The sequence below is a fragment of the Tenebrio molitor genome, chromosome 2, assembly GCF_963966145.1.
Source record: "Tenebrio molitor chromosome 2, icTenMoli1.1, whole genome shotgun sequence".
Classification (NCBI taxonomy): domain Eukaryota; kingdom Metazoa; phylum Arthropoda; class Insecta; order Coleoptera; family Tenebrionidae; genus Tenebrio; species Tenebrio molitor.
Window position 1 is genome coordinate 1,728,398 of NC_091047.1, and position 27,597 is coordinate 1,755,994.

At 43.2% G+C, this 27,597-nt stretch overlaps 1 protein-coding gene across 4 annotated transcripts in view; it reads left to right on the forward strand.

Moving 5' to 3' along the window:
- The window catches only part of ps (RNA-binding protein Nova-1-like protein passilla), a 30,431-nt gene extending 2,998 nt beyond the window's left edge, over positions 1 to 27,433 (forward strand). Inside the window, exons 2-8 of one of the 4 annotated variants that reach the window (XM_069037188.1) lie at positions 783 to 1,305; positions 18,214 to 18,375; positions 21,743 to 22,048; positions 22,179 to 22,495; positions 23,831 to 24,071; positions 24,135 to 24,371; positions 24,473 to 27,433. In XM_069037188.1, the coding sequence (XP_068893289.1) occupies positions 1,188 to 1,305; positions 18,214 to 18,375; positions 21,743 to 22,048; positions 22,179 to 22,495; positions 23,831 to 24,071; positions 24,135 to 24,371; positions 24,473 to 24,696 (1,605 nt within the window). In that variant the 5' untranslated portion in view covers positions 783 to 1,187 and the 3' untranslated portion in view covers positions 24,697 to 27,433. The other 3 variants (XM_069037189.1, XM_069037186.1, XM_069037187.1) reach the window with 3 other exon arrangements.
- Positions 27,434 to 27,597: the final 164 nt, after the last annotated feature.

Consider the following 27,597-nt stretch of genomic DNA (forward strand, 5'->3'; position numbering starts at 1 on the left):
CAAGGTGAACTTATGTAACCGCTTTTGCAAAAGAAAACAAACGACAGAAATTTTTTTGAACGCTCGATACTTTGTACATCTATTTCTCGTTGCCTTCTTGTCCCCCTTGGATTAAAGATGAATGTTTTAACTTTCTTTGTTAGCATGAAGAACTTTTGTTGTAGAGGTTATGGCAATTTTGTTATTATACCGTGCGTTCCTCTTAAGCGAACACATACAAAAATTGTCTAGATCATAAGTTTGTTGCGAATCAAAGTTTTTCTCCGAAAGATGTGTAAATTGTTTTTTCAAAAAACTTCAAAAATTCGAGCTTTTCATTCCTCGGACCGTTATTCGTACAAATTTCGTTGCAAGAAGAAAATTCCAAGTCACATCCGTGCAGTGTGAACTAATGTCGGCGAATAACGTAATTTTTTTTGCGGATTTGTCAGAAAAGTATTTCGTCGTCACCTTCACAGTCAAGGTTTTCGGGTTGGTGCGCTCTTCCTGAATTCTTTCTTTCGACAAAAACAAGTAGAAGGAGATGATCCGGACGAGATTCGACAAAAGCGCAACGAAGAAGTTTGCGCTTTGTCGAAGGTCGATCGGCATGTAAGGTGGTCGGGAGGCCGCGTCGCCGCCACTGCGTCCGACAACATCATCCTTAATAATAAACAGCGTCGTCGGCCAACATCCACAAAGAGCATTCAACGGCGAAAGTGTGCGGCTGGATTTTGGCGCGAATCCCCCGATTCATCGTCCCGATTCCCAGTGAGAGTGTCATATCATCATCTCTGTTGCAGATGCGTCGTCAGTCGGCGGTCGAGAGTGTCGGCGTCGTGTTGGTCGCCGTCTTCTTCGCGCCGATCCGCCGAAAATAGCCGCGACCTGGTGCGCGCTCCTTCGAAATCGGCAGCCGAGACGAGGGACAAGGACGAGTGGGGGGACGCGGCGCGCTATCTAATCACCGCCCCGCGTCGTTGTTGTGACATGTCGGTTCGGTGATTCAGTCAGCGTGCGACGATCGAAGAGGAGCCGTGCAGAGCAGAGAGCCATCGCCGGAGCTGGTGCGCGAGGAGTGTAGCGAGTGCGCGCAGCGGTGCAGTGTCGTAACACCGCACTCTCACACACACGCAAACACGCAGACAGACACACACGCAACCGTACGTGGTCCGCTCCACGCCGATGGACGCCTGAACGTTGGCAAAATGGCCGCCGATTCGGGAATGGATACGTGCCCGTCGCCAGAGATAGCCGACTCCAGGAAGAGGCCGCTCGACGGGGACAACGACAACGGCGACACGAAGCGCTCCCACTTCAGTCCAGGTAACGCGCACTAGGCACGCCAATGGCGTTGACGTTAGCCGTCCGGGCGGCTGTCATCGCGCCGCTGTCAAAAGCGAGCGGTGTCGGCGAGGCGGGCCGCCTCCTGGGGGCGCGCGCCAGGCCGCCAGTCAGTCGGTCGCTCGCCGATGTCCGGTCCGGTCGCGATCGCAGACGCAGCGCCCCCCCCGGGAGAAGCCACCGCCACGACGACGACGACGGCCCACCGATGATCAGCACCACCTCGGACGCGTTCTATCTACGTGATCTGGCCAGCACGCTGCCCGGTGGTGAGTCTGCTTCACGTACGACGTCATCGCCGTCGACTCTCTCTCGCTGTGCCGCATCGTGCCACATCACGCCGCATTCCGGGGATTCCGGGTCGTTGCGCGGCGGCCCCGCCGAAAACTCGCTCTTCCAGATTGACAACGATCGGTCGGCCAGTGCAGCGCGATTTTCGATTTCGATTCCAAATGTTTTGTGGTGACGATGGCGGGCCGAGACACGTGTACACCTGGCACACGTAATGACGGGAAACTGACGATTGAGACGTCAAAGGTTTGATATCAATCGATCCGCGACGAGCTTGCACCCCTTCGAAACCCATCTAGTTAGCAATTTGTCAAGTGCCCCTTCAGGAACACACGAAAAACGTTCGCATCGATCCACCTTTTTCATTTTTTTTACGCTCTAAATATAGGACGGCATCTTTTGGGAATGTTGTTTATTTATCTAGCACCGTTTCTTACATCATTCGCGTTATGAAGATTGGTTCTGATCTCGGTGTGCCGCGACTCGAAAAACGACTGTCAAAAAATGACAGTTGTCGGACGACAAAACTTACTAATTTCGAACGCATTTTTTCCGTATTTCGTTCGTCGCCAACCGTTGTGACCAACATAATTGCAAATATCGTAACTCGTGACGTTGATTGACACAACCAAACTGTAGATCCCTCGTTGCGATCTTGGTGTGCCGTGACTTTTCAGTATTGCAATTGCAAACAAATGTCAGAAAGTGACAGTTGTCGGACGAGCAAAGAAGTAAGTTTCACCTAGTTTTTTTCAAGTTTGGAAGCATTTTAACGTCACGAAAACATATTTTTCCGATATTTCAGTCGTCGGCGACCGTGATTAAATTGATATGTACTGTAAATATCGTAGCTCGTGACGTAGACTAACAGAGATCCTTCTAGAATTTGCTTTGCTTGTTTTCATGCAACTTCGGAGCGTATCGAGAAAGATTTTCTTCTAACAATTCAAAAAAACGTTGCCATCTGAATTCCGACATTGCTGTCATCGTAATGCCAAGTATTTACTCAATGATACGTCTGTTTTTGCGTCGAGTTCCGACATTCGATTGACATCTCGATCATCATCTTCGGAGGGTGGTTTGTTATTTCGTTTTTTCAGTCTAAATATAGAATGGCACCTTTTGTAAATGTTGTTTATTTATTTAGCACCGTTTATTACATCATTCGCGTTATGAAGATACGTTCCGATCTTGGTGTGCCGTGACTCGAACGTTACACTTGAAAAACTAGTGCAAAAAGTGACAGTTGTCGGACGAGCAAAGAGGGAAGTTTCGTGCTCTCCTACCTACATTTTTCGGTATTTCGTTCGTCGCCAACTGTTATCAAATTGACATTTGCAATTGTAAATGTCGTAGCTCTTGACGTAGACTGACGTAGATCCTGCTACAATTTACCCGACTTACTATAATCCAACTTGGAAAATCGCTCCAAGCTGACAAATAATTCTGACTTTTTTTTTGGACTCCCTCTGTCGGGGGTGGTTTCTCTTTGGATTTTTTTCAGCGTTTGCCGGTGCGGCTAAATTGGCTCGCCCGCCATTGTGCAAACGTCCCGGATTAAATTCCCCGCAAAACTGAACATAAACTCCGAACGTGATAGATGATTGATGATAAGCTGCGAGGGTTACGGAGCCTGTCGAGGTGGGCGTCCGTTACACGCAACATCTTACCCAACACCGGATTCCTGTCGGCACAATCGAACGGAAAATGTGTTTTCGGCGTAAATTGCGAAGCGAAAAAGGAAAACATTTCGCGTTGTGCAACAAACAATTCCACTGACGCGGCCAATTAGCACTCGACGATGCTTCTTGCGATCGTGTTTGCGGTTCCCATTTGTGATCCGAACGGCGATAAGGCCGTTTCATTTACTTAATGGGATCCAGATAACGGGGGCCGTGTGCCAATCCGTCGCCGGGTCGAAACGGAAGTTTCCCCCGCGTCGGAGGGAACCATCGAAGGTGGACCGAAACGGTGCCAAACCGTGTAAAGGTCAGCGTATTGTAATTTTTGACCAAAATTTCAATTCAATCGGTGCGATCCAAGGCCGCCCGTGCGAAACTATGAGAATATGAAAGTGTTCAATGTCACCCAGTTCTGGGAGCCGAATTGCGCAAACGGGGAAACGGCAAACATCCCCGCGATGGCAAAACCGTGTCAAATACTTGCAGAGGTCGGCAGGAATAGGAATTTTCGGCACGAACGAGGCCGCTTCTATTCGAAAGTGTCCAATGTCGCCGGAGAGTCGCCGGTGGCGCCTCGCGCGTTCCACCCCCTTCCGAGGAGCCGTGACATTTGCAAAGGTCGCGGATTCGACGTCCCGATGAGTTATGGGTTTGGGCAAGTGTCAGGGACTTTTTTGGGGAGCGGAAGATGGTCGGAAGGAGGGTCGAACGGTGCACTTGTTGCGCTCACGGCACCTCTCGTTGGCGCCCGTGCGACAGCGGATCCTTTCTCTTCGGACGCCTCATCAGGGTTTCCTCCTCGATACCAATAATCACCGTAATAATAACCAACAGTACATGACCGTAATATCAGCGTTATTATCGTTGCACACACATGTAACGTGGTAGTAACAAGGTCAAAATAACGTATTCCGATGTTTGTGTGTTCGAGTGAGTGTATTTTTTTTAAATATTTATGCGTTATGCGGAGAGATTCCGGTGGTCGGAGGCGAATCGGTTGTTATTTATGTGCCGTGTAAATATTTGCCCCGCGATTAAAGAAATCACTCGAATTCGGGGTAAACCAGATAAACGAGATAAACGAAGAACAATGAGGGCCGATGGGAGACCTTTAACCCCCTTCAGGGTCGTACTTCTATATGGGCCTGTTCAGAACAATAGTTAAAATTTTAAGTATTCTGCCCTGTTTAAAAAAAAGTCAAAATTTAAGGATTCTGCCCTGTTTTTAAGGAATGTAAAATTCACTTTCGGCTAAAAAATTCATCTTCGGAAAAACAGCTAAATTTTAAGTATTCTGCCCTGTTTTTAATGAATATTAAAAAAGTTAAAATGTCAAAGCATTTCGGCCTACTTATAAGGTATATTAAAAAAGTTATTTCGGCATATTCTTAAGGTATTTTGCCGTTTTAAAAGAATATTAAAAAATTTAATTTAAATTTCCAGTCCAAGTTGGCGTCGCAGAGTCGATTGTGAACGCACCACTCGTATAAAAACGTAAGATTTAAACAGCTGATCCGTGATCCGTAATCCGTAGTCCGTTCACAATCGACTCTTCTAAATTTAATTTTTTTTTTTACAATTAAAAAAGGGTTTTATCGGAAATTGCTGTACGATGGTCCACCCTGTACTGGTTTTCGTCTTTATGAGATCATAAAACGGTGGAGTTTCTCGTGAGAATTTGCCTAAATCGGGCGTTTTGGCCCGGAACGGTGAGGGGATCGATAAGTTGGAGATTATCGGAGTGTGTAAATAAAGGGTTGTCGGTCGAGGGGTCCGTTCGCCGCCGTCACTTTTCCTGCGGTCCGCTCACGATCAAGTGTGCAGGTGTCGAACACAAGTCTCTCCATCTAGAGTCGCCTGCGAATGGAATGTAACGATTTTGCTAAGCAGCAGTGACATTATGGACGACCTTGAGCAAATTAACTTGCGCGTTTTACCCCCCGCCGCCCATCGTCGGAAGCCGATCTGCGCAAATTAGAAATTGGTCGGGTGCCGTTGTTTTTTCTACCGGGGGGGCACCGCGTCTCGCCGGATAATCACGGAGAAGTTTCGGCGTTGCCGGGGAGGCGGTGTTCGAACGGGCCGTCCCGGGGGAGTTTCGCCGCTTTTGATTCCTCCGGGGCATCGATCGAGGGTTGATATCGACGCGACGGGAACGGGGTCGTGTACCTGGCGTCTCCGCGAAACCGCCTCTTTGACGGGTTATTTTCGGCGTGGGATTTTCCGGTGGGGCGAGGGGCGGTTTTCGTACGCACAAGGGGCGACCGTGTCGCGGAGGAGAAAATGTCGCGACGAACGATACGTTTATCTCCGGACTTTGGGTTTTTCGATCTCGGGTTCGTGTCCGATTAGTCGCGGAAATCGAAAAAATGCGATAAGCTCGGCGCGGATGTCAAATGTCAAATTTGTGTGTGTGTGTGTGTGTGTGTGTGTATACGGTCTTCACCTGGGGCTTTCACGGCAAATACGAAATACTCTCCATAAAGTCGAGATGGCAAGTCGTGAGGTAATTGTTGCCTTTTCTGGTGAAATTTTATGGGGAACAGATTTTTTTCGTTTACTTTTTCGACAGCTAATTGCCTCGGTTATGACAAATAACGTGAAAAGGAACGTTAACGACCTGGAATTTAAGTCATCTTCATTTTAGACGATAATCTCGTAGACTAGAAATTGTAGTATACAGGGTGTTATGGAAAGTTGTACAAATATTTTAACCACGAGCTACTGGCTTCATGTAGAACTCGGAAAAAATATTTAAAAAATTCTTTGTCAAAAAATAAAATTACGTGATATACAGGGTGTGTTTTTAAAATGTGCCGAAATTTTACCTTCGAGGTTGTTTGACAACGTAGAAGACTAAAAGCAATTAAAAAAAATTGTAGCTCAAAAAATAAATGTCATTTTATTTTTTGACATAGAATTTTTTAAATATTTTTCCCGAGTTCTACATGAAGCCAGTAGGTCGTGGTTAAAATATCTGTACAACTTTCAATAACACCCTGTATATTGTAGGTATTGCTTCTAGACCAAGGGAAATTGGGCACTTCTGAAATCCTATAAAAGTCACATAAAAGTCATCTTGTAAAATTCCATGGTCTTAATAATAAAATATTACGAAACAACATTTTTATGTACGAAATGTACGTATCCCTTGTGTTCTTATAAACAAAGAACTGCTAAAGAGATTTTAATAGGGTCTTCACCAATAGTTAAAGTAATTCTTTAACTTAAGTTTTAACACACAAAGCATTCACCGCATTGGCTGGGGCCTGGGTAAAGGTAGATTTTTGTAGTGAGTACTCGGAAAGTACCGACAGTTTGTCGATCTAAATTTGTAACAGGGACAGCGACACTTGCGTACATTAATTAATATAATATAGTTGCGTTTTATATGTAGAAAAATACTTCAGAAACTATGCATACATGTTTTTTTTTCTACATCATTATCTATGTAAATTATATGACGAAAAAAATTATTAATAAAACTTGGAAAATATTAATCAGGTAGCATTAATTTTCTAATGTCATTGCGTGACTTAGGTAAACAGCTAAAAGTAAAAAGGTGTCACCATGTTTGTGCATATTTATAGTTCTTTTACAATTATTTTTTTCCATAAAATGGTCAAAGTGGTAATGAAGCGTTACAAAGTATTCTCAAGTTCTTTTTGTATTTTTTTAATTTGTGTAGTCCACGAATACAAAAATGTAAAAGAAAGTCTCTAAATATACTTGATGAAATAACGGATGTTCTTCTTATTTTCCTGATTTAATAAGTTTATTTGGAATTTTTGTTTTCATTTTGAAAGTCCGCAAGTCGAAGCGTCCGAACGGCTTTTGAAGCGATTGTCGATTTTTCACTTGGAAAACTACACAATCGATTGATTCTGTTGGTTCGACAGGTCGGAACAAAGAAACGGGCGCGCAACAGGGTTTCCACGTCGTCCCCCCATTATTCCCGTCCGCGAACAAAACGGCAACAATGTCGATTTCTGCAATGGAACCAAGATACACGTCACCGTAGATAACAGTTCTCGAAATAGACAAACAATTAACGAACAAATAACAGAAGAGCAAACATAAAGGGAGAGAACGAACTTAAGATCTGGGGCGGCGGCGAGGACGCGTCGTTTTTTACGCGCCACCTGTCCATCAAGGCAAAAAATCGGCAGTGCCCCCAATCCCGAAAACCCGGAAGAAAAAAGCATCCCGGAGGATTTCCGGGGGACCGTCCCCCATTATTAGCACCGATGTACAGTAACACGCCGAGGAGTTTCGAACGTGTCGACGGGATCGACGTATCGTTTCGTCGACACCTCCAGGAACGAATCGTCCTTATTTACGTTTCGGTGTTTATTTTGGTGATTCGAACTTGAACGCCTTCGCCAGGTTGTCCTAATCGAATTAGTGCGGTACGTAACGTTGCGTAACGCCTGCCGCAAGCGTGAGTGCATTTTTAACAGGTGGGCCACGGACAGGTGCGTTTTGTTGTGGGGCTGAAACAATTGTCCCGAACGATCGTCGATGATCGCGCGTGCATTAAAAATGACGTCGGCGGGGACGATCGATGGGAGGCCGACGATTTTTCCGCCGCCCCCGACGGATTGTCGCAACGAACGAGCGCTAATCAGATCGCGACCCCTTTAAAATCGTTTCGTGCGAATTTAATTTAATCCCGCGAGAGCGTCCCTCGACCATATCTGGGGGGGGGACTCCGCCGTTGTCCTTCTTTGGCGAAGTCGACGAAGAGTCCGGTGAGAGCGTCGCTTCGAGTTTGTCATTGGAATTTCGCCGTTGCATTATGTAACCTCCGCAATAAATTTGATAATGAACCAACCAGAAAGAATTTAAATTGGACCTTCGACGAACCAGTTTCGAGTCTTCCTTTCCGTCGCCGATCCGATGAGTCAAAGGAATCGGAGCACCTGCGAAACCGCAAAGAATCATCGTCGACAAGGTGAATAAGTCGAGGGAATGAAAATAAAAAGGTGAGAGTTGTTGGCAAGGGAGAGGAGCGAGTTTTCGACACGAGGCGAAGAGGTTTTCCGAGCGGTGGAAAAACCCGTCGATGCGGTTGCGAGATAATTTTGGGAATGGCTCGTACTACGAAAGAGAGACGGAGAAAGTGTTCGCTGCCAAGATTTTTCTTCGTTTTTGGACAATTTTCAAAAAGTTCGATTGTAGCGTGTGATAGATACGGCTCGTTTCGAAAATATAGTAGGCAACGTGTAATTAGCAGGAAAAAAACCAGTGGCGTAGGTGTTTCAAAGACATTTTAATTAGGCCAAATGGACAACGGTGGCGGCGGCAAATTGTGGTGTGTCTTGAGGCAACTGAACAAATCTCTTTCGAACAAACAAGGGCGCAAGATTAAATTAAATAATTAATAAATAACAAATCAGTAGAATTTCAGAATGCTAATTAAAATTGACTAATCTCAGTTAGAATGTCAAAATATATAAAAGATTCGGTAAACCTTGTTTTTCTATGTCTACGTTCAGTAATAATATAAATAATCAGTACAGTCGAATACTTATAAAAAATATCAAAATAAATATACCTTCATACATAAGTATATGTACAGTTGCGAACAATAAAAAATAGTACAACTCTTGCTCAAAATTCGCCAAATATTTAGCTGCTTAAATGAGGCTCTAATTTGTCAGCTAATGAATGCCATTCGTCTATCAACTAACATTTACCACCTAACCTATTTCTAGACGTTTGGCATAAATCACAATGCCAAAAAACCCAAATTGTACCATGTAAAAAAAAGTGTACGGTTTTTTATTGTCCGCAACTGTATGTATAATTTTTTTTTGGGTCACACAATTAATAATCTGATTTTTTTCTTTTTTTTGTATGTAGTTGAAAGATGGCAAGTTTTTTAAATCGTTTTTTGTTTTACGTAATTTGGTTGAACCTTCTCAAAGTGTATAATTTGATCTCTTAAACCGTTTGTGGCCCCGTTTGTTTTTTTTCCACCGATAAGGTGCATGAATCAAAACTGATGACAATCTATTTGAAGTCGTTAGCGAGTCGCTTTATTCACGTTATCTGGGTACCTTATCGCATCAAGGACAATTGCGGATCTTAATGAAATCAAAAATGTCATCCTTTGTCCGGATTACCCACCAGTCGACAATCGAGAGTGCCACCGAATATTGTACATCCAGATTAATTTATTGTTTATTAACGTTACTTCGAGACGATCACTTTTATCTCACAAAGTAAATTTAAAGGTCCAACTGCCAAGCGACGGAAAGTTCTGTGGACCGATAGCAACGTAAACGACCGTAACAATTAAAGTGACTCACTCGGTGCATTTTTATAAACATGTAAAAATGTAGGTCGCGCTACGTTTTAGGATGGTGATGTGTCGGTTTAATCATTGCGATCCGGCACGAAGGACCAGTGTCAAGGTCGCGTAATAAAACGGCTAGATCGGAGATGGCGAATCTAGCGTGTAGAAACTACCTACCTGGACTCTTCACGGAATGAACCGGTCATTAAGTTGGTCTGGGGTAATTTGGTCGACTAGTACCTGCGTAATGGGTTATTTAGGAATGTTTAGTTAGTGTTCTTGCGTTTGCTTTGGGCTCTTCACCCGTTCGGGTGAAACTTCGTGGCAAAAATTCAGTTGGGATCATGGCCTTGTGTTGTATCGGAACTTGGTGATGCAATGTTGCGTTGCTCAAATTGTAGCTAAATGTGTTTGTCATTAGTCCAACATGTGATTTTTTTCATTAATGGCATGATTACCGTTACGTAATCCATAAAATTTCATTCTCGTTTTGTCAAAGCCGGATTAGAGAGATTTTTACATTCGGACACGAATCCGGACGGGGTTATTTGGACCCTTTCATCGGACTCGTAAAAATGTCATTTGAAAATTAATGGCACTGTAATGGTCTATTTCTAGAATATTTGCAACTTATCGTAATTTTAATGAAGTTTTGAGCACCTATCCGTTTTTGGATTATTGAATTTTCAAAATGGTAAACAGCAAAGTTAACGAGTTCTTTCATACGTAAGAAAAAAACAAGACTATGAAAACTTTAATATCATTTCTAAATTGACTACAATTGAACTGAAAAATATCAATAGGTGGACAAATGTTATTGGAAGATTCCAGGGCTAAGGCACATCGATAGAATAAATTGAAAAAGTGTACGACAATACAATGAAAGAGGAGAACAACTACAATAAGAAAATGTGTAATTTATTTATTAAAGAACTGACATCGATTTTGAAGTGAATCAATTTGTTATAAAGGTCCAACGATACGGTGATTTTTCTTCGCGTTATCATGTGTTTTTGTGGAGTTTTTTTCTTGGACACTTTCAACAGAAACGATAAATAGGAAATGAAATAATTCGTAAATACACCAATGAAACAAAAGACTGTAAGTAATTGTAAGTAATTAATATTAGAAAGAATATTCCTGTTACGCTTAATGAAACGTGACGTTGACATTACAGACGATGCAATGTGATCTAAATGAAGGGTGAATCTAAATTCTTTGTCAGCACAAAATCCGAGATCTTTTATGTTATTGTCTTTTATTACGAGAAGATACTACTTTTACACTTGGAGATGTTAAAGTTTCTCGAGAATAATGTTATGATCGATTTGATCAAACGATGAAATCGAATTGAATCTGGGAACGGTTTTCGAGATTTTCCAAAAAACAAATTGCGAAAAATTATTGATGCACATTTATTTATTGTGAAGAAGAAATATAATTTTTCATGCAAGAATTAATATGGGGATGTATAATACAGTCATGTGCATATAAATCTGGTACAACTTCTTTTTTGGGTTTTAAATGTGACCTCGAGCAGTTAATTAATTAACATTTTATTTAAAAAAATATTTTGGCTATAATTAACAATTCAGTGGTCGTTAGTTTATAAAATAGTTTACAAATGCAACTGTTCCACATTTATTTGAACATTACTGTACATCAAGTTGGAAAACTTTGGAGAAGTTCGATAAGGTTTGATAAAAGAGACATTTATTTCTAATTACAGGACCACTATCATATTTGAGAATCGAACAGTGCTTAGAAATCTTCCACCTTTTCGGGAATCGACTCGATTCTGAACGTTTATTAAATATAGTTTAAAGTGGGTGGGCAAGCACATCCGACGGTCATTAATCAAAAAACTTGGACCAAGATCCGGACCAAAAGTCATATCAGCTTTCAAGGACTTTGTTGCTTGACGAACATCATTTTTTGAAGTTTTATTAATATTTATAAGAGGGATATTAATAATATCCTCAGTTACGTTAAATTGATTGGATTAGATGGAACGAACGAACTAAAAATAACGACTCGCTCTAAATCTTCAAATGTTTGCTCTCGAAGAAGTTTTCCAGATACTCGTACTGTTTTAGCTTTTTTCAAATTCAATTACGATGTATTTTCCAAAACTATTATATTGAGGTACCAAATGTTGCCTACAAAAATCAAAATAACGGTACATATCAGAAAGAACTGAAAACATTTACGAGTGAATGAAAACCAGTGAACGAAAAACGATGAGCGAAAGTGAAGTGGTAACTGTGGATACAGACTCACTTTTTAGGGAGGCATCGAACAAATGACATTTGGAGGAGTTGACCCAAGTATGGCAGTACCAAAATTAAAATGCGAACATGGAAAATCAATATTTTAATCAGTCTTTTGCATTACAGTTTTTGGAAATGTACATATTTTATTTCTATTCTATTCCAAATAAAAAGTTCAACGTAAAAATAGATTTTCAAATTTTACCTAAAAAAAAAAGAACAGAAAATCTGTTTCGGTCTTACAACCCTAATTAAAATTAATTCAACTTTCTACCAAATATGCTTTGAATGTGTAAACATTCAGAAAATACTACTGTGAAATTGTTTATAATAAAATATGTATTAAAAAAAAGTATTGTCCTTTTTTCACAACCGTCGAAGAATAAGCTTTTTAATTATTTTTTAAATTAATATTCACTCCAATTTTGAAAATTCAGAAACAGGTGGTTAAATAGAGTCAAAAATATCTTACGGTAAATTGGAAGCGATCCAAGAACGTGTAAAATCTGACTTCAAGGTTTTATGCATCTATGTATATGAAATGACCCACTGGTACCTACTCATCTCGTGAACATTCGGTCTAGATACCATTGTGGTATCACGTCTGGTGGTTGGAAACAATTGTGCCCATTTTGAAAATATCGGAAGCCAGAAACCAGACCGATGAGAGTCAAGAACTATGTTGCGGCAAGCTGGAAACATTCCAAAGATGAGCAAAAGCTACAACACGACACGTCAAGGTTTTATGCATCGATATGGAGCGATCCACTTTGCGCTGGTACTTCTTGGAGACCTTTCCGCCCATCACCTCCGTCTAAACTCTCCGTTGCGTAACCTCGCCTTGAGAACGCTTGGAAATTTTGAGCGCACCCAGCCTAGACCCACTGACACGCCGCTCCAGATAGACCCGTCGATCCGGAGGCCGTCCGTTTTTCTTGCCGGTCCCTCCGCCGCCTCTATTTTTAGTCCGGCGCGACCTACATCAAGCGCACCAGGTCCAGACGTGCCGGAGTCGAAAAGACGCACGTGCAGCACCATCACGGTGACATTTCACGCGTTTCGACACGTCGCTGTTGCGGCACGCCGGACGAACTTTCTCTTCGCGGCGATTTTTCACGATTTTCCGCCGTTGCGCAACGCCCCCCGGGCACGACACCGCCGCTGCCGAAGACGAAATCCACCGCAACGGACGACGTCATCGAGCGACGGCGGATGGCGGCCGCCCGTCCGGGGACGAACACCTGTTCGACTTGGCGTTCGGGCGCCCGGGTCGGGGGCGGCGTACGGATTGGCGGGGGGCGGGGGAGGAGATGTACCTGTGTAATTTGGCGCACGACGCAAATCGAGACTGGCTAAAAGTGTCAATCTTACGTTGGAAGATGGCGGCGGGGTGACGTCAGCGCGTGTAATGTGTCATTCGCAGGAAAAAAAATCTTGTTTTGTTGGGCTGCGTTCTGTTATTGATGGAAAAAATCGAGAAAAGCGACATGAGTAACGGAGTTGTTGCGTTCTTTGTTATAAGCCGCGTTCGACTAGTTGACTAATGATTACTAAGTTGCTAAACTTAGTCCTGTTACGTGGTCGCGACTGCTAAATGCATTAATTATTTGCTCTGTAAGGACTCGAACGAGAGAAAAAGGTTTTCACATGACTTAAATACTAGTATGTACTAGATCCAGAATCTAGTTTTCACTGTTTAATCTGGTCCTGCTTTTGATATTTAGAGTTTTTTTTTTAATTTTTTAACAACGAAAATACTTTTGTATTTCCACTAATTTTTGCAGCGGGTGTTCATTTAAATTTCCGGTCAAAGTTGGCGTTGAAGAGTCGATTGTGAACGTACCACTCGTGTAAAAACACAAACAACGCAAAAATTGAGGTAAGATTTAAACAGTTGATGCATTCACAATCGATTTTTCAACGCCAACTTTGACCGGAAATTTTAATGAACACCCGATATCTTACTAAAAAATAAAAATTTCGTTTTCTCTTTTATATCTTAATATGTTCTTCTTTGACTGATATTTTGGTACATTTTTTTTATATTGTCGTCAAAATTGTTTAACTTGTGTTGTTTTTTCCTATCTTTTTAAAATTGCTTTTTTTGGTCTTCAAATTTTGATGTGCATTCATTTTCGGAAATATTTTTACTTTTACAAGTTTCCCCTTTTACTGTACTCCCAGAACATTTTATTATTTGTCGATTTTTTTTATACAGGGTGTTAACGAAGATATTTTAACCACGAGCTACTCGCTTCATGTAGAACTCGGAAAAAATATCTAAAAAATTCTATGTCAAAAAATAAACTTTCATTTTTTTTAATTGCTTTTAGTCTTCTACGTTGTCAAACAATCTCGTAGGTAAAATTTCGGCACATTTTAAAAATACACCCTGTATATCATATTTTATAAAATGTACACCAATGCGGTTTCCTTGTTTTAAAGCATATTTCCTATAGGTTATTTCGCATTGGCGTACATTTTATGAAACACGATATACAGGGTGTATTTTAAAAATGCGCCGAACTTTTACCTATGAGGTTGTTTGATAACGTAGAAAAATAAATGTCTTTTTTTACAGCATTTTTTAGATATTTTTTCCGAGTTCTACATGAAGCCAGTAGCTCGTGGTTAAAATATCTGCACAACTTTCAATAACACCCCGTATTTTGTACTCTGCGGGAAATAAAAAAAGTCCTTTGATTGTTTTTATTAATTGTTTTTGTTGTAGATTGATTCATTTTATTTATCGCTTAAGCAACTTGATCGGTGTACTTCTTTGCTTTTAGGAGATTTAACAACATCTTAACATTCAGAAAGTGCATGAATAAATTAGCTGTTACCCTTTGAATATCAAAATCAAGAGTTTTTTCCAAATAAAACTGGTAAAAAACGTATTTCAAGAAAATTCGAACGATACGATACGAATCATTCCGTACAGGAACAAATAAATTTTTCTACGACTCATATTACGTTTGGGAAACATAAACAACATTTTTACGGAGCTGCCTAAAGAGAAAACTCGACTTCAAACTAATGATTGCTCCACTTTTGCGCTCAACCTTTACCGTCAAAAGATCAAAATAACCGATTGTTGTTTATGGCAGCTCATTCTGCCTCTAAAACAAACTTTTCGACTCGAATTATAGACAAATAGCTTTTATTACCGTTTCATTCTCTCGTCCGTCAAATAAAACCGAAACGTAAAAAAGCAAAATTTTATTATCGCAAATTGCAAAACGCTTCCTTCGTTTTTGCGGGCTTTATCTGCACCACTAGATAGTGTAACGACCGGAATTGGGATAGCATTTCGTTCACCTCGTGTCAATTAAACAAAACAACCGAACGCATGCACGTACGCAGAGAAGGTTTCACTTTTGTGCGCCGGAAACGACGTCAACTTCATTATTCCGTCGAGCACGCATCTCTCCCGACGAGCTTCGTCGCGGCGGGGACCGCAGGGACACTTTCGCCTCTCCCGGAAATTGGAATTAGAGAATGGAAGCGGGCCGCTCCTGGGGGACCGCCGAACCGGAGCCCCACTCCGCCGTCCACGTTCTTTACTATCGTGAATGAAACATCTGCCAATATTATCTCGATTCGGACGTCTCTCCTGACACCATCGACGCGGGAACATTGTTGTCTCTTCCATTGTGACGGCGGTTATCGCTCCGTCATTTACATTTGAAACGCGCGGAGGTGACGGCTGCGACCCCCGCTCCGGAGAATGCGGCGGCGGCGGCGGCGTTCTTGGGGGGCTTGAGGTCCGAGCGGCTCTGCGCAAAACGGACGAATTCCACCCCCCCGGAGGAGGTCGGCTCGATTTTTCTTGTTCTGGTCCTTGGCGGACCGTTGCGGAATTATTAATGCGGAGTAATTTGACGAAAGCTGGAGGCGAGGGGCCGATAAATTATTCCGAAATATCGCGCACGGAATAACGAGACCAATTTGCATGTTCGTGGCACGGTAAAAATCGCGCCCCCGAGACGATGGTTTCGTAAAAGAATGCATGTTTATCGGGGGTGATGGGTGGCGGCTGGGGGTGGCAGTGGTTTATTGGGTTGTGGGTCTGGGAAAGAAACGAGCTCGTTTTTGTGCCGTGATAAATTACGAACAAGGAGGGGGTGGGGAGGTGGTTTCAAGAGCGCCGGTACGTGTAAACCCATTTACATTTGGGGGGATTTTTTATGGTCCCGATTTCGCTGCCTATAAGTTCATTTTTTTATGGGAAAAAACTCGTCGTAATCTCTAAATGTCATGAGAATTTTATGTAATCTCTTATTACATACTTTGATATTAAGATTCCTACCCGATCTCCATATATTTTTAATCTCAACTACCCATCATTATTCTTCATTCATTCTTTCTCAACAAACATCATTTAAAATACTTAAATTGTGATCTGACACTAATTGAATATTGTAATCTCGTAACATCCTGAATTTTTGTAATCTCAGTTTTTGTACTTCTCATGATTTTTGATATTTTTGTCTTGTAATCTCGTAACCCTCTTTGGAAGTTCATTCGTGGAAATATCTTACATACTTTTTGTAATGTCTTTTTTACTTCCCATCATTTTTTATTTTTGTTCACAGTTTTTACTAGAATTTTTTAAATTTAAAATTAATTTTACTATATTGTAGTCTCTGTAATACTTTAATTGAGGAAGTAAAGTCTATATCATATCTGACATATAAAATGATTTGTAATTATCAATGTCAAGATAATTTTTCGTAATCTCTTTTACACTGCGATCTTCATTCTCAGAGTTTTTATTCCAATCCTTTCACTTTCGTACTTTCTGCTCATTTCTTTAGTACATATTCATTACAATGTAATGTTATTTTAATATACATTCTAACCTTGGTAACACGCTTTCCCATTTCTACTGTCGGTGTAACCTCCATATTGTAAAGACTACGTAGGACGTTTTGTAACTATTAGTGATAAAATATTTTTGCTCTTATCTCACTGTACTTTCCACAATCAAGATAAATTTCACTTCCCACAATGTTTATTTGCGCTTTCCTAATTCTAGTGACAAATTTTATTAATTGCCAAATTAATTTTGTGCCAAATAAAAACATTTCATTGTTGCAATCTCGCTCAAACATTTTGTAATCTCCAGAATTTTCACGGAAATTTAAGTAGCACTTTGTAATCTCATCATCAAGATAATTTTTTGACTTTTTACAATCCTGGCCTGAACATTTTGACGATAATTTCTGTAACCGCAACGTTCTCAGTACGTACATTTTTTATTAAATTTGTAGCTCGTCATCTATCGATTGCATAATATCACGTGAAACTCGTCTTCATTAATTTTTGTAATGTCTCCGATTTGTAATGATTATATATTTTCTAGCTTTGTTGCTTGTGCACGCTTGCAATTTCCTGTTGTTTTGCCACGGCAAGTAAATATGCAATTGCAGAGATGACCGCGACGATGACTATCATTTTAGCAATCTCTAAAATATATTTTCCAGTTGTTAATAATTTTTCATTAATCTATCAGACCCTTTGGTGGTACCCAGGTGGTCCGGGGGGAAATATAACTCAAAGCAGAAATTCGGGTGGTTTGTTTGGGATAAGAGGATCCGTTGTGGAGTAATAAATTATGCATAGTGTCCTATTAGTGTAATTAACTTTTGTTAATTAAAGTCGATCCATGCTGAAATTTGTAGTGAATTTCATTATCAGCGGTTGTCTAGCCTGAAATATCGCCAACACAACTAACTGGTCTCATTTTGTCAGAGTTGTTCCATTGCGATTTTCTTGCGTCTCGAAATGTGCGTTGCTAGGGGGTACACTTGGAGAATTTCAATCTGGCGAGAGTCGCCGCTTTAATCCGAAAACAATTAGCAAACAATGCCCGACGACCCCCCCAGATTTTCCCGGGACAAACATTTTCCCCGCACGTTTTGTAAGTTTTTACGATTGCCCCGGCAAACACGGGGGTGCGCCCCCCGGCCCACTGCAAATATTTTCGCTTTCCTCGACGAGTAACTGTTTGTCGGGGGGAGCTGCCCCCCGATCGATCGGGGCGAAACTGTGCCGCGATCGATCCCCATCGGCGATTATTTGCATTTCGGCGTTTTCCTCGTGTCTAACCTACATTCGCTTCGGCGCCGGTAAAAATAGTTTCTTTTTAAATTTAGCGTCGCGATTTTTTTCTCGTCCCCTCTCTCCCGCGACCCATTCATTTGCGCTCGCGTTTGGCATAAACGTTGTTTTGGGCCGTAAATAATACCGCGGGGACGGCGCCCCACCGTCTGGGACCGACCGAAGGGGAGTCGCACGATTTTTCCTGCGTTTTGTCGAATTTTCACCGTTTTGTTTGTTGCAGGCGGAGATGGAACGTACCACTTCAAGGTCCTGGTGCCGAGCGTGGCGGCTGGCGCCATCATCGGCAAGGGCGGCGAGACGATCGCCCACCTCCAGAAGGAGACGGGGGCACGCGTCAAGATGTCCAAATCGCACGACTTCTACCCCGGTGAGTGCCGCAGTGGTAAGCGTTCCGAAGGGGGCACGGCTTCCAGGCCGGGTTTAATCGTCGCGGAGCGACGACGAGACAAGGGAACGCTGTTCCCGCCCATCCAAATATCAACCGCAACCAACTCTGCTTAACTCTCTTATCGAACGATAATTATTATTAATATCTTTATTCGATAACGATTGTCAAATTCGCGGGAGCCGCATCGGGTGGTTTTCCTCCAGCCCTGGCGCCGCCGTCGCAATAAAGCGGTCAATATCTGAGGCAAAGTTTTTCTTTTAATTTGTTGCTCTTTTTCATCCGGTTCGGCGGCGGCGGCGCCCCTCTCGCCGCACACACTTCATACATAATAGACGTCTCGTCCTGCGGATTTTCTTACGGAAACGTCGAAAATAGCCAAGGATGCGTCTCCATCATCGTGTCGTAATAACGAAACACACCGTGCGCAAAAGTGTGGACCTCATCGCGTAGGCGAAGCTGATCCGACTTGTTCCAAGTGGGGGTGGTGAATTTTGCATGTCGGGGGAGGGTCGGTCCGGTTTTTTCGGTGTTGTTTTTTTCACCGTGTTTGTCCACGAACGATGTCGACAAATTCGACAACAAACATGTATTAGAGTCTGTGTGGAGTCATTATCCTTGACACGGATAATAGTTTTTTTCACTGCAGCAAAGTTTCCATAACGGCGAGAATGGGCGGCGGTCAACATGGCCGCGAACTGGACGGCATCGTGCCCCAGGTCGGGCGGGGGCTCCGCGGGAGGGGTCGCGTCGTTCCGTAATCTCTCACAATCTTGCACAATCTCAACCGTCCTGTAACCTCACTTTTTGTAATCTCAGCGTTTTCGCAATCTCAGTTTTTGTAATGTCGCCTTTTTTGTAATCTCACAATTTAAATTAGCACGGTGGGGCGTCGAGTATTCCTCTCACTTTCCTGTTCTGCTAATTCCTGTCAGCGACAACTTCCAGCCGCACACTCGATCAGACGGGTTGTTTGTTCTGTCGTGGATGGGGAGGGAAAAACTATATCCAGCTCGGAAAGAAATTGCTGGATTAGAGGGGTTTCCTGTTTCATCCCTTACAGATTGGGCGCAAGACAAGACCGAGAACGTGCGTCCTTAATGAAAACACCGGACGTCGCCTCCCCCGGTCTCGAGGTCCCCGAAACTTTAAAAATGCGTAAGAAAGGGAACCGCCGCCCCCGCCCGCGACCCCATTACGTCCTATTGCGGTAAATTCTGGGCGGACCGTCGAGAGGGAAAACACGGACGGGGTTGAAGAAGTCGGTTCCCGTTTCTCCCGAGGAGGATCGATGGCGGCGAGGCGGATTTTTCGCGAGGTCCCACACTACCCACACGAAAATCAATCGATCGTTATTGTCTCGCGGCACGACGATAATTACGGGGGTAGTCGGATATTTCGCTGTTGTTGTTGTTGTTGTTGTTCGACGAGGCGAAAGGGCCCAGCCCCGCGCACCTCTAATTAAATTCGTTATTCGAGAGGTATGACCATAAATTGTTGATTGGCCCTAATTGAATTGTCCGCCGAATTATTCGCTAATTATGTTGCGCCCAGGATAATTAAGCGGAAAAATGCGAAAGGCCGGGGGCGGCGATCGAACAGGGGTCCGAATCCGAATTTTTATTAATTCCGTAAGAATTTCATATGTTAGCGCCCGCGAGGCGTCGATCACTGCTTTTTTATTTCTTTTTTTTTGCGAAGCGAGCGGGTTTTTGCCCAATTTCCATTTTCTTGTGAGGCGGTTTCGTGTCGGTCAATATTAATAACGAGTGGAACCGTGTGAGAACGTCCGGAAATAACTGAATAAATATTTTTTGCTCCGGGTGAAAAGAAACTTGTGGCCGGCGATCGATCGAAAATCTGCACTGTCCGGACTAACCGTCAACTTTTTTCCGGAGGTCGACTGTTGCGTCTACGACTGGCAACAACTAGGCTTAGTGCTGTAACCTTGTCTCGTTTACCTCCTTTTTTAACCATTTTAATTTGCCGAGATATGCAAATCGTCCGTCGATTATATAATGGCGTCGGCTAAGTGTGTCAATTGCAAACGTTAATTAGTTCCCATTAAATATCCTTGCAATTAACTGCGATAATGACAATAACCGGAATGGCTAATCGAGAATTGGTGTTTCGTTTAATTGCGGCGGCCCGTCCCCCGCCGCGGGCCGGAACGCGCGTCTGCCGTCCCCGGCGACGGTCCGCGACGCCCACGCGGTTACGCAACGAGCGCGCTTCTTCGGATCGACCCCGGAAAATCGACCGGCCGCATTAACGGCCATCGATCCCGCGGTCCTTCGAGCCGGATGGTATCGATTTCGGAGATGTGTCGTCGGGCGACAGCGACGACGCCCCCCGCTCGTAATCCGCGTTGATTGCATAATCGGCCGTTCCTGGTGGAGTCGTGACTCCGCCATCTGCGGCCCGTCGATCCTCTCCAATCAAACTGATTGGGTTAGTGGAGCGCGGAATTGGATCTAATGGAGGCCTCCTCGCCGGCGTCCTTGGCACGCGGAAAAAATCGAGCCGCCGGCCAACAGACGAAAATCGAAATCAGCTGATGGCGAGGACGCGCGTGTGTGCGGCGCTGCAACGGCGACGCAGTCGTGGGGCTAATCGTGGGACGGTGAAAACGCATCGGAAAGTTTTTCCGCCGCCGACGCGAAACCGTCATTTGGCACAGGTGGACCTCCGCCAGGCAACCAACAATACACGGGTTGTCGCCTTTGAAAAAATTTCCACGATTTAAATATTCATCGGCGGGCTCTGTGCACTAACGGGTTCGTTAATTTCTAACACTTTTGTTTCGTAATTGGTCAAAATCTTCCAGATACGGTTCGCTTGTGACGCATCAAAGAAAGTTTGTTCTGGGGGAGGGACATGTAAATTGCGCCATTTTTCACCGTCCAACGGTTTTTTGTTTTCGTCGAGAGCACAAATTAAACGGTTTAACTTGAGGAATTTTATTTATTCACCCTCACAAGTTAATTTCTTTTGCTTTTAAAAGGAACGAACGAACGAACAGACGTGTTGCGCCTTTGTTCGTTAATTTCCCGAAGAGAATCAAACGTGCTTTCGGTTGTTTGGAATTCGCGCGACAATTAGTCCCACCCCAAAGAGGTAAATAAGGGTGGTAATAATTTTGGGCGGAGAATTTAGCAATTACGTGATTATGCAGGTTCCGTTACGCACCGATCTGGTCGAACAACCGGTGCGTGCACTACACTTTTGCATAAGTCCCGTTTCGATGAGAAACGGAGTTAATTCCTTCCGGGAGGTTCGTTTGTTTACACGTTCATTAAAACCGAAGCGTTCGGTAAGAGTTGGGAAAGCGAAGAGTGGATCTTGATGCGAGTGTCTTTTGCAGGAACGACGGAACGAGTGTGCCTCATAACCGGCAGCATCGACGCAATAATGATAGTTGCGGACTTCATAGCCGATAAGATACGAGAAAAGCCCGACCTGACCAAACCGTTAGTGGAAACCGAAAGTAAATTGATGCAAGACAGAGACAAACAAGTGAAAATATTAGTGCCGAATTCGACCGCGGGCATGATCATCGGCAAGGCGGGTAACTACATTAAGCAAATTAAAGAGACCAGCGGTTCTTACGTGCAGATTTCTCAGAAGGCCAAGGATGTTAGTCTGCAGGAGAGGTGCATAACTGTAATAGGTGAGAGGAAAAGTGAAGGAGAAAAGGCGGCGCGTGTGTGCACCGGGGTCCGATTTCAGACGGCAAGGCCGGCACACCGCCACCGGTGCCCTCTCGCTCCGGGTCGGCTCTAATCCGTTTCCGTTTCCAGGCGAGAAAGAACAGAACAGGCAGGCGTGCCAGATGATCCTCGGCAAGATAGTGGAGGACCCGCAGAGCGGGACGTGTCTGAACGTGTCTTACGCGGACGTGAACGGTCCGGTGGCCAACTACAACCCCACGGGTTCCCCGTTCGCCCAGCAGAACGCCGGAAGCGCGTTCAACGCGTCGACGGCGAGTCTCAACAGCGGACTGAGTTCGGTGTCGCAAAGCATCATGCTCAACGGAGGGCTCAATCTCAGCCTGAACCTCAACGCTCCGGGACAGAACGTGGGCACGGTGACGGCCCAGCTGCTGGACCATATCAAGGTGAGGAAACCGGCAACGCCGACCGCGGCCGGAGAAAGTTAACGATGAACGATAAAAGCGCGTTTTGTGACGTCTTTTTCGACCGCAACAAACGGCAATTCACCGAGAAGGATCGCGAAACGTGTAAAAATTTTCGAAGGTATGCAACCAACAAAACATGCCAACCGGTACTGTTCATCTCGTTCTATCGCGTAAAACACGTTCAAGAATTTGGTTCGTTGATTTAAATAGTTCAAAGGCTCGTACAGTTCGTCCTTAAAATGATAAATGGAACAATTTATGTTTAGCGTGGTTTTGGAAACTTCAGTTGCACTCTAAATATTTTATAAATCTTGGCATGTTTTGAAATTGTATTGTTACGACTTGTGTAGGCAAGATTATTTTATTGGAGGTCAGAAATAGTTGAATCGTTAAAATTTCTTCATCGTGTAACTGTCAGAACAGGTGTTTTAGACTTGTCCCCATTGTTAGAACGAATACGGTAAATTAAAAAAACTCCTGGACTGTCAAAATTACTTTTTTAAATGAAATGCTGGTTTGACTGTACATGGGTATAAAAAATTTTCGCTAGAGTGTACCACGTCAAAATCTAGTTACAAAATATATTTAGGTTATGTTTTCATTTTTAATCATTGAACAAAAAATGTTTTGAACACTTGAAACGAAATGCAACAACTAAAAAAACTGGAGCAATTTAATCAAGTTTATAAAAAACACAAAGAAAACAGAAGGTGACACACACAAGCAGGTAAAAACTAAACAATAACCAAAATTGAAAATCGGTTATTCGGTTCCCATACCTGCCTGAGCCCTCTTCTCTCGCGCCAATAGAACCACCCTAGTTCGTTTTGAACTTTTCATTTTAACCTTTTTATGTATGTACAAAATACACTGAATAATTTTGCAATTTATTTGACAATGTCAATTTAAACAAATGAATAGTTTGAAAAATCAAAAAATCATAGATACCGACCGGGCAATATGAAAATAACTAGTGATTTTACCAACCTAACAACTGCAATTTTGATTTTGATAGTCCAGATGTTTTTTCAATGGACTTTAGCATCATAATTGGTAGAGTGAGGTAGAAGTAGAAGTAAAAAATTGTGTTTATGGAATGCGACGATAGTGTGAACCTGTCGGGACGTATGTCATCCCCGTTTTGAGAGTGAACGGGGTGCAGCGCGTGAGGAATCGTGGTTCCCGAAATAGCCATCTTGCGCAAGGAAATGATCGGTGCTGGTTACGAGATTCCCGAAATAGTCGTGCGCGATCAATCTTTTTTGAAATGTTGCCACCGCCCAGCGAGTCATATTAATGCCGCTTTGTCCGCAGCTGCAGCTGAGAAACACGGGCTTCTCCGACTCGCACATCGTGGAGATATGCGCGGCGCTGTCCGTCCTGGCCAAGTACGGCATCCTGGCGATGGGGTTGGGGTTGGGGGGCGCCCACACGGGCGCGCTGCCCGTCTCCAGCTACCTGGGGGTGATGGACCAGGCGGGTGCCGCCACGGCCAACACCGGCGCCGTCTTCGGTCCGATAGGGGGCCAGGTCAGTCTGGCGGAGTGCCATTTGGGTGAGTCAGCGCGGGAGGACGGTGGGTTCGGTGAAGGGATGGTAATAGCGTCGTCTGTTGCAGGTACAACGTCCCCAACACCACGAACCAACCTAGAAAGGTATGACTCCACATTCGATCCATTCAGACATCAAAGTTCACCCGCAACAGCACCCATCTCAATCAACAATAACAGCTTTGGTCTAGGTACAGGTCAACAAATGGCTGTGCTAAGTAAAAGTCCCACGCCTGCGGAATTAAATGGTGCTAAAGACACTAAAAATGTCGAAATTGCAGAAGTAATTGTTGGTGCTATTTTAGGTAATGGGCGTTTTAACATCCATCCGTTCATTTAAGCTGAGCTTGATTAGCATTGCGCGTTCGATAGACGAGAGATGTGAGCGTTGTCTGTTCGGTTTCAGGTCCTGGGGGCCGTTCGTTAGTTGAGATCCAGCAGCTGAGCGGGGCCAACATCCAGATATCGAAGAAGGGGATTTTCGCCCCCGGCACCCGCAATCGAATAGTGACCATATCGGGTAGTCCGCAATCGATAAACACGGCCCAATATCTGATCGAACAACGCATCTCCGAGGAGGAACTGAAGAGGGCAAGGAACAACGGCCTCGGCACTCTGACCATGCAGTGATGGCGTCAAACCGTTTTAAATTCACCCAGATTGTTCAGGTACACGCAACAGAGATTGTTAATGTTTTAGGAGGAAACAAAACAAAAACAAAAATTTTATTTCCGGTTTAAATGTATAATAGGGAGGCATTTTTACTAGTTTGTTGTTGAATATTTTTAAAACGAAAGTTATTTACGACGATGACTCAAGGCGAATTGCGCAAGGCTGTTTATATACAATGTGAACTTTTTAAGATGTATACCTATTTACATAATTGTTTGTACTGTACCGCGGGGTAGCATGGAAATTTTTTATATAGTCAATTCCTTGAAAATGTGATGTGATTTGTTAATTATTTATTGGACATTTCTGTTTGTTTGTGATGAAAGATATTGTAAGGGCAAATCTCGGGCGGCAGCGCCGTCCCCGTCCGAGGTTCGCCCGGCCCCACCGTAAATTTTCGTTGTGTTCTGTTTGATGTATTTCAAGAGTTTATTATTATACGAAACAAATTCGAGGTAAACGATCTGATTTGAGAGATTTTAGAATATGGTAGTTTAGAGAGACACATTCTAATCTAAAAATTGTGATTCTTCATTCATTCACGTCATTATCAACACTCTGATGTTTGTACCCACGTTCATTTGCTTATTATTATTATTATTACTTTATTTTTTTCCTTCTGTATATAATACTACTACACTTGGTTTATCGGTAGTTGTGGCGATTGGAGCGACGCACGGTGGCGTGCGTCTCTACTTAGGTTAATTAATTAATTAATCGATTAATTCTGTTATGCTGTAGGGTGTGTGCGTATGTGATTGGTAATAGCGAAGTCATCAATTCCTAAATTTCTTCGTACCTGCTGACGACCTCATCAATAATATGACAAGCGGCGTTTGGCTGGCCAGACACGTTGAAAACGAACGCGCGAAACACGCGAATTCCAGAGAGGAACAAATCATGTTACCAATCATGAGATTTATTTTTCGGGGTTTCGGCCGAACAGGCATGACATTATTGTAAATAGTCATAGCGTTAGTCATCTATACTCACCCAACTCTGCTGTTATTCCTTCTATAGATCTATATATTATTATTAAAAGAATATATATGAGATAAATGTAACTAAAAATTATATATTGTTGTTATCGCATGTTGTTAATATTGTTAATGTTTGGACACTCGCTGCTGAATATTTAACAAAGCCGTTGACTAATCGACTCACATGCGTTAACTTGACAACGTTCTGTCTTTTAGGTTCATTCGACGAGATCTATGCAGGTCATAGACGCGTGCGTGCGGCGCGGTTTAGCTGTGGCATTCCATTAATTAAAAAACGTACCATACAAGAGATACACATATTATAAAGTAAATACATCTATATATATTTAAAAAAAAAGAATATATGAATATTGTACACGTCTAGTTTTGTTACGGATGTTTTATTTTTTTATTTGGTTTCGATTGTTGACGGAATAGTTAAAATATTAAGACGCCGTTAACACAGAGCATAGTTTCATTGTCTAAATGTATGTGATCGCCGTAGTTTCATAATGTTGAGTCAAAGATATTAATATTCTATTATAAACGATTGTTCAAGATTTGTGCGCTTTGTGAATCAAAGATTGAAAAAAATTGGTCTATATTTCATGTTAAAATCTTTAGATATTTAAGATTGTTTCGTTTTTAGTTGTTGCTTCTCCACGTTTTAACATATGCCTCATACTTTGATATATGAAGAAACTGTTCTATATACAACATTACTGTTGCTGTGATATTCACATCTGTGGGGTCGCCCGTCGGGGCCCTGACGCCCGCCGCACTAAAACGTGCAATATTGCAGGTCGGCTGGTTGTTGTGTGAAAGGCGGCGGGCGGTCACCGCCCCCGGGCGTCCGTGAATTAGCTAGAGAGTTCATATTATAATATAATATACATTATTGAGAAAATAATCGATAGGGGGTTAGTCGTCGAGTCGCACGGGTCATCCCGTGTCAGCCATTGGTCAATCTCACCTGTCACTATGACGTTAAAGCGAGCGCCATCTTCCGTTCCCTACTCGCAGTGCAAATCAAAGTGACCTTCATCAGACGTAATTAAATAAGGAACAATGTTGTGACTAGTCTTCGGTTTTCGTTTGTTAACTGTGTGACGTCTTTAATGTCACGGTGACACCCGTCGGGTTATGTTGGTCCAGTTTTCCACGCGATGCTTCTTCTCATCCTTAGTTAGTTTGCGGGGGCGAGTGGGCCCGGGTCCCGTCCTTCGAACAGGCCTAGACGGGGCCGGACCGACGCGCCCCCTAGCCATGTATGATTTACCACATAAGTTAGCTTCTAGGCAGTGATTAGTCATTTCGATAGGTTAGTAGGTGTATCAACCGGGGCTAAAGGTACCTTATGATGTGCGTGTGCATGTGGGCGACGTCCGCCGAGTCCGACATAACTGCGTCAAGTTACCAATTTGTGTGTAGGGGGTGCGCCAGCACCGAAGGGTCGATACGTAACGTTGTTACAAAGTTGTACGCGTTTAGTCAAGATTGTTTGTTTGTACAGTGATAATAGTTTACAGTTTTAAGGAGGTGACACGGGTTATAGTTTTTTTGTTTTGTTTTCGAGCTGCGCGACGGTGTCGTTGGGCTCGTCTGCGAACCCAGCCGCAGCGTCCCCACACAGTACTCTTTTTTTTTGTTTTTTTGATAAGTTATCCACAGCATTGTCAAACACACTATAATTCAATAAAATCCATAGTGCCATATATCGTATTATTCATGATCCTCATGACACGCAACATTAACATGTATGTATGTCCACCTGGAGCACTCTATTGCGAAGCCTTTCGACGGGACAATCACGAGCGACGCGAGCGCCGATCAATTCCAAAAGAGTGCCCCGGCCGTTACACTTACAGATCAGCTTTAT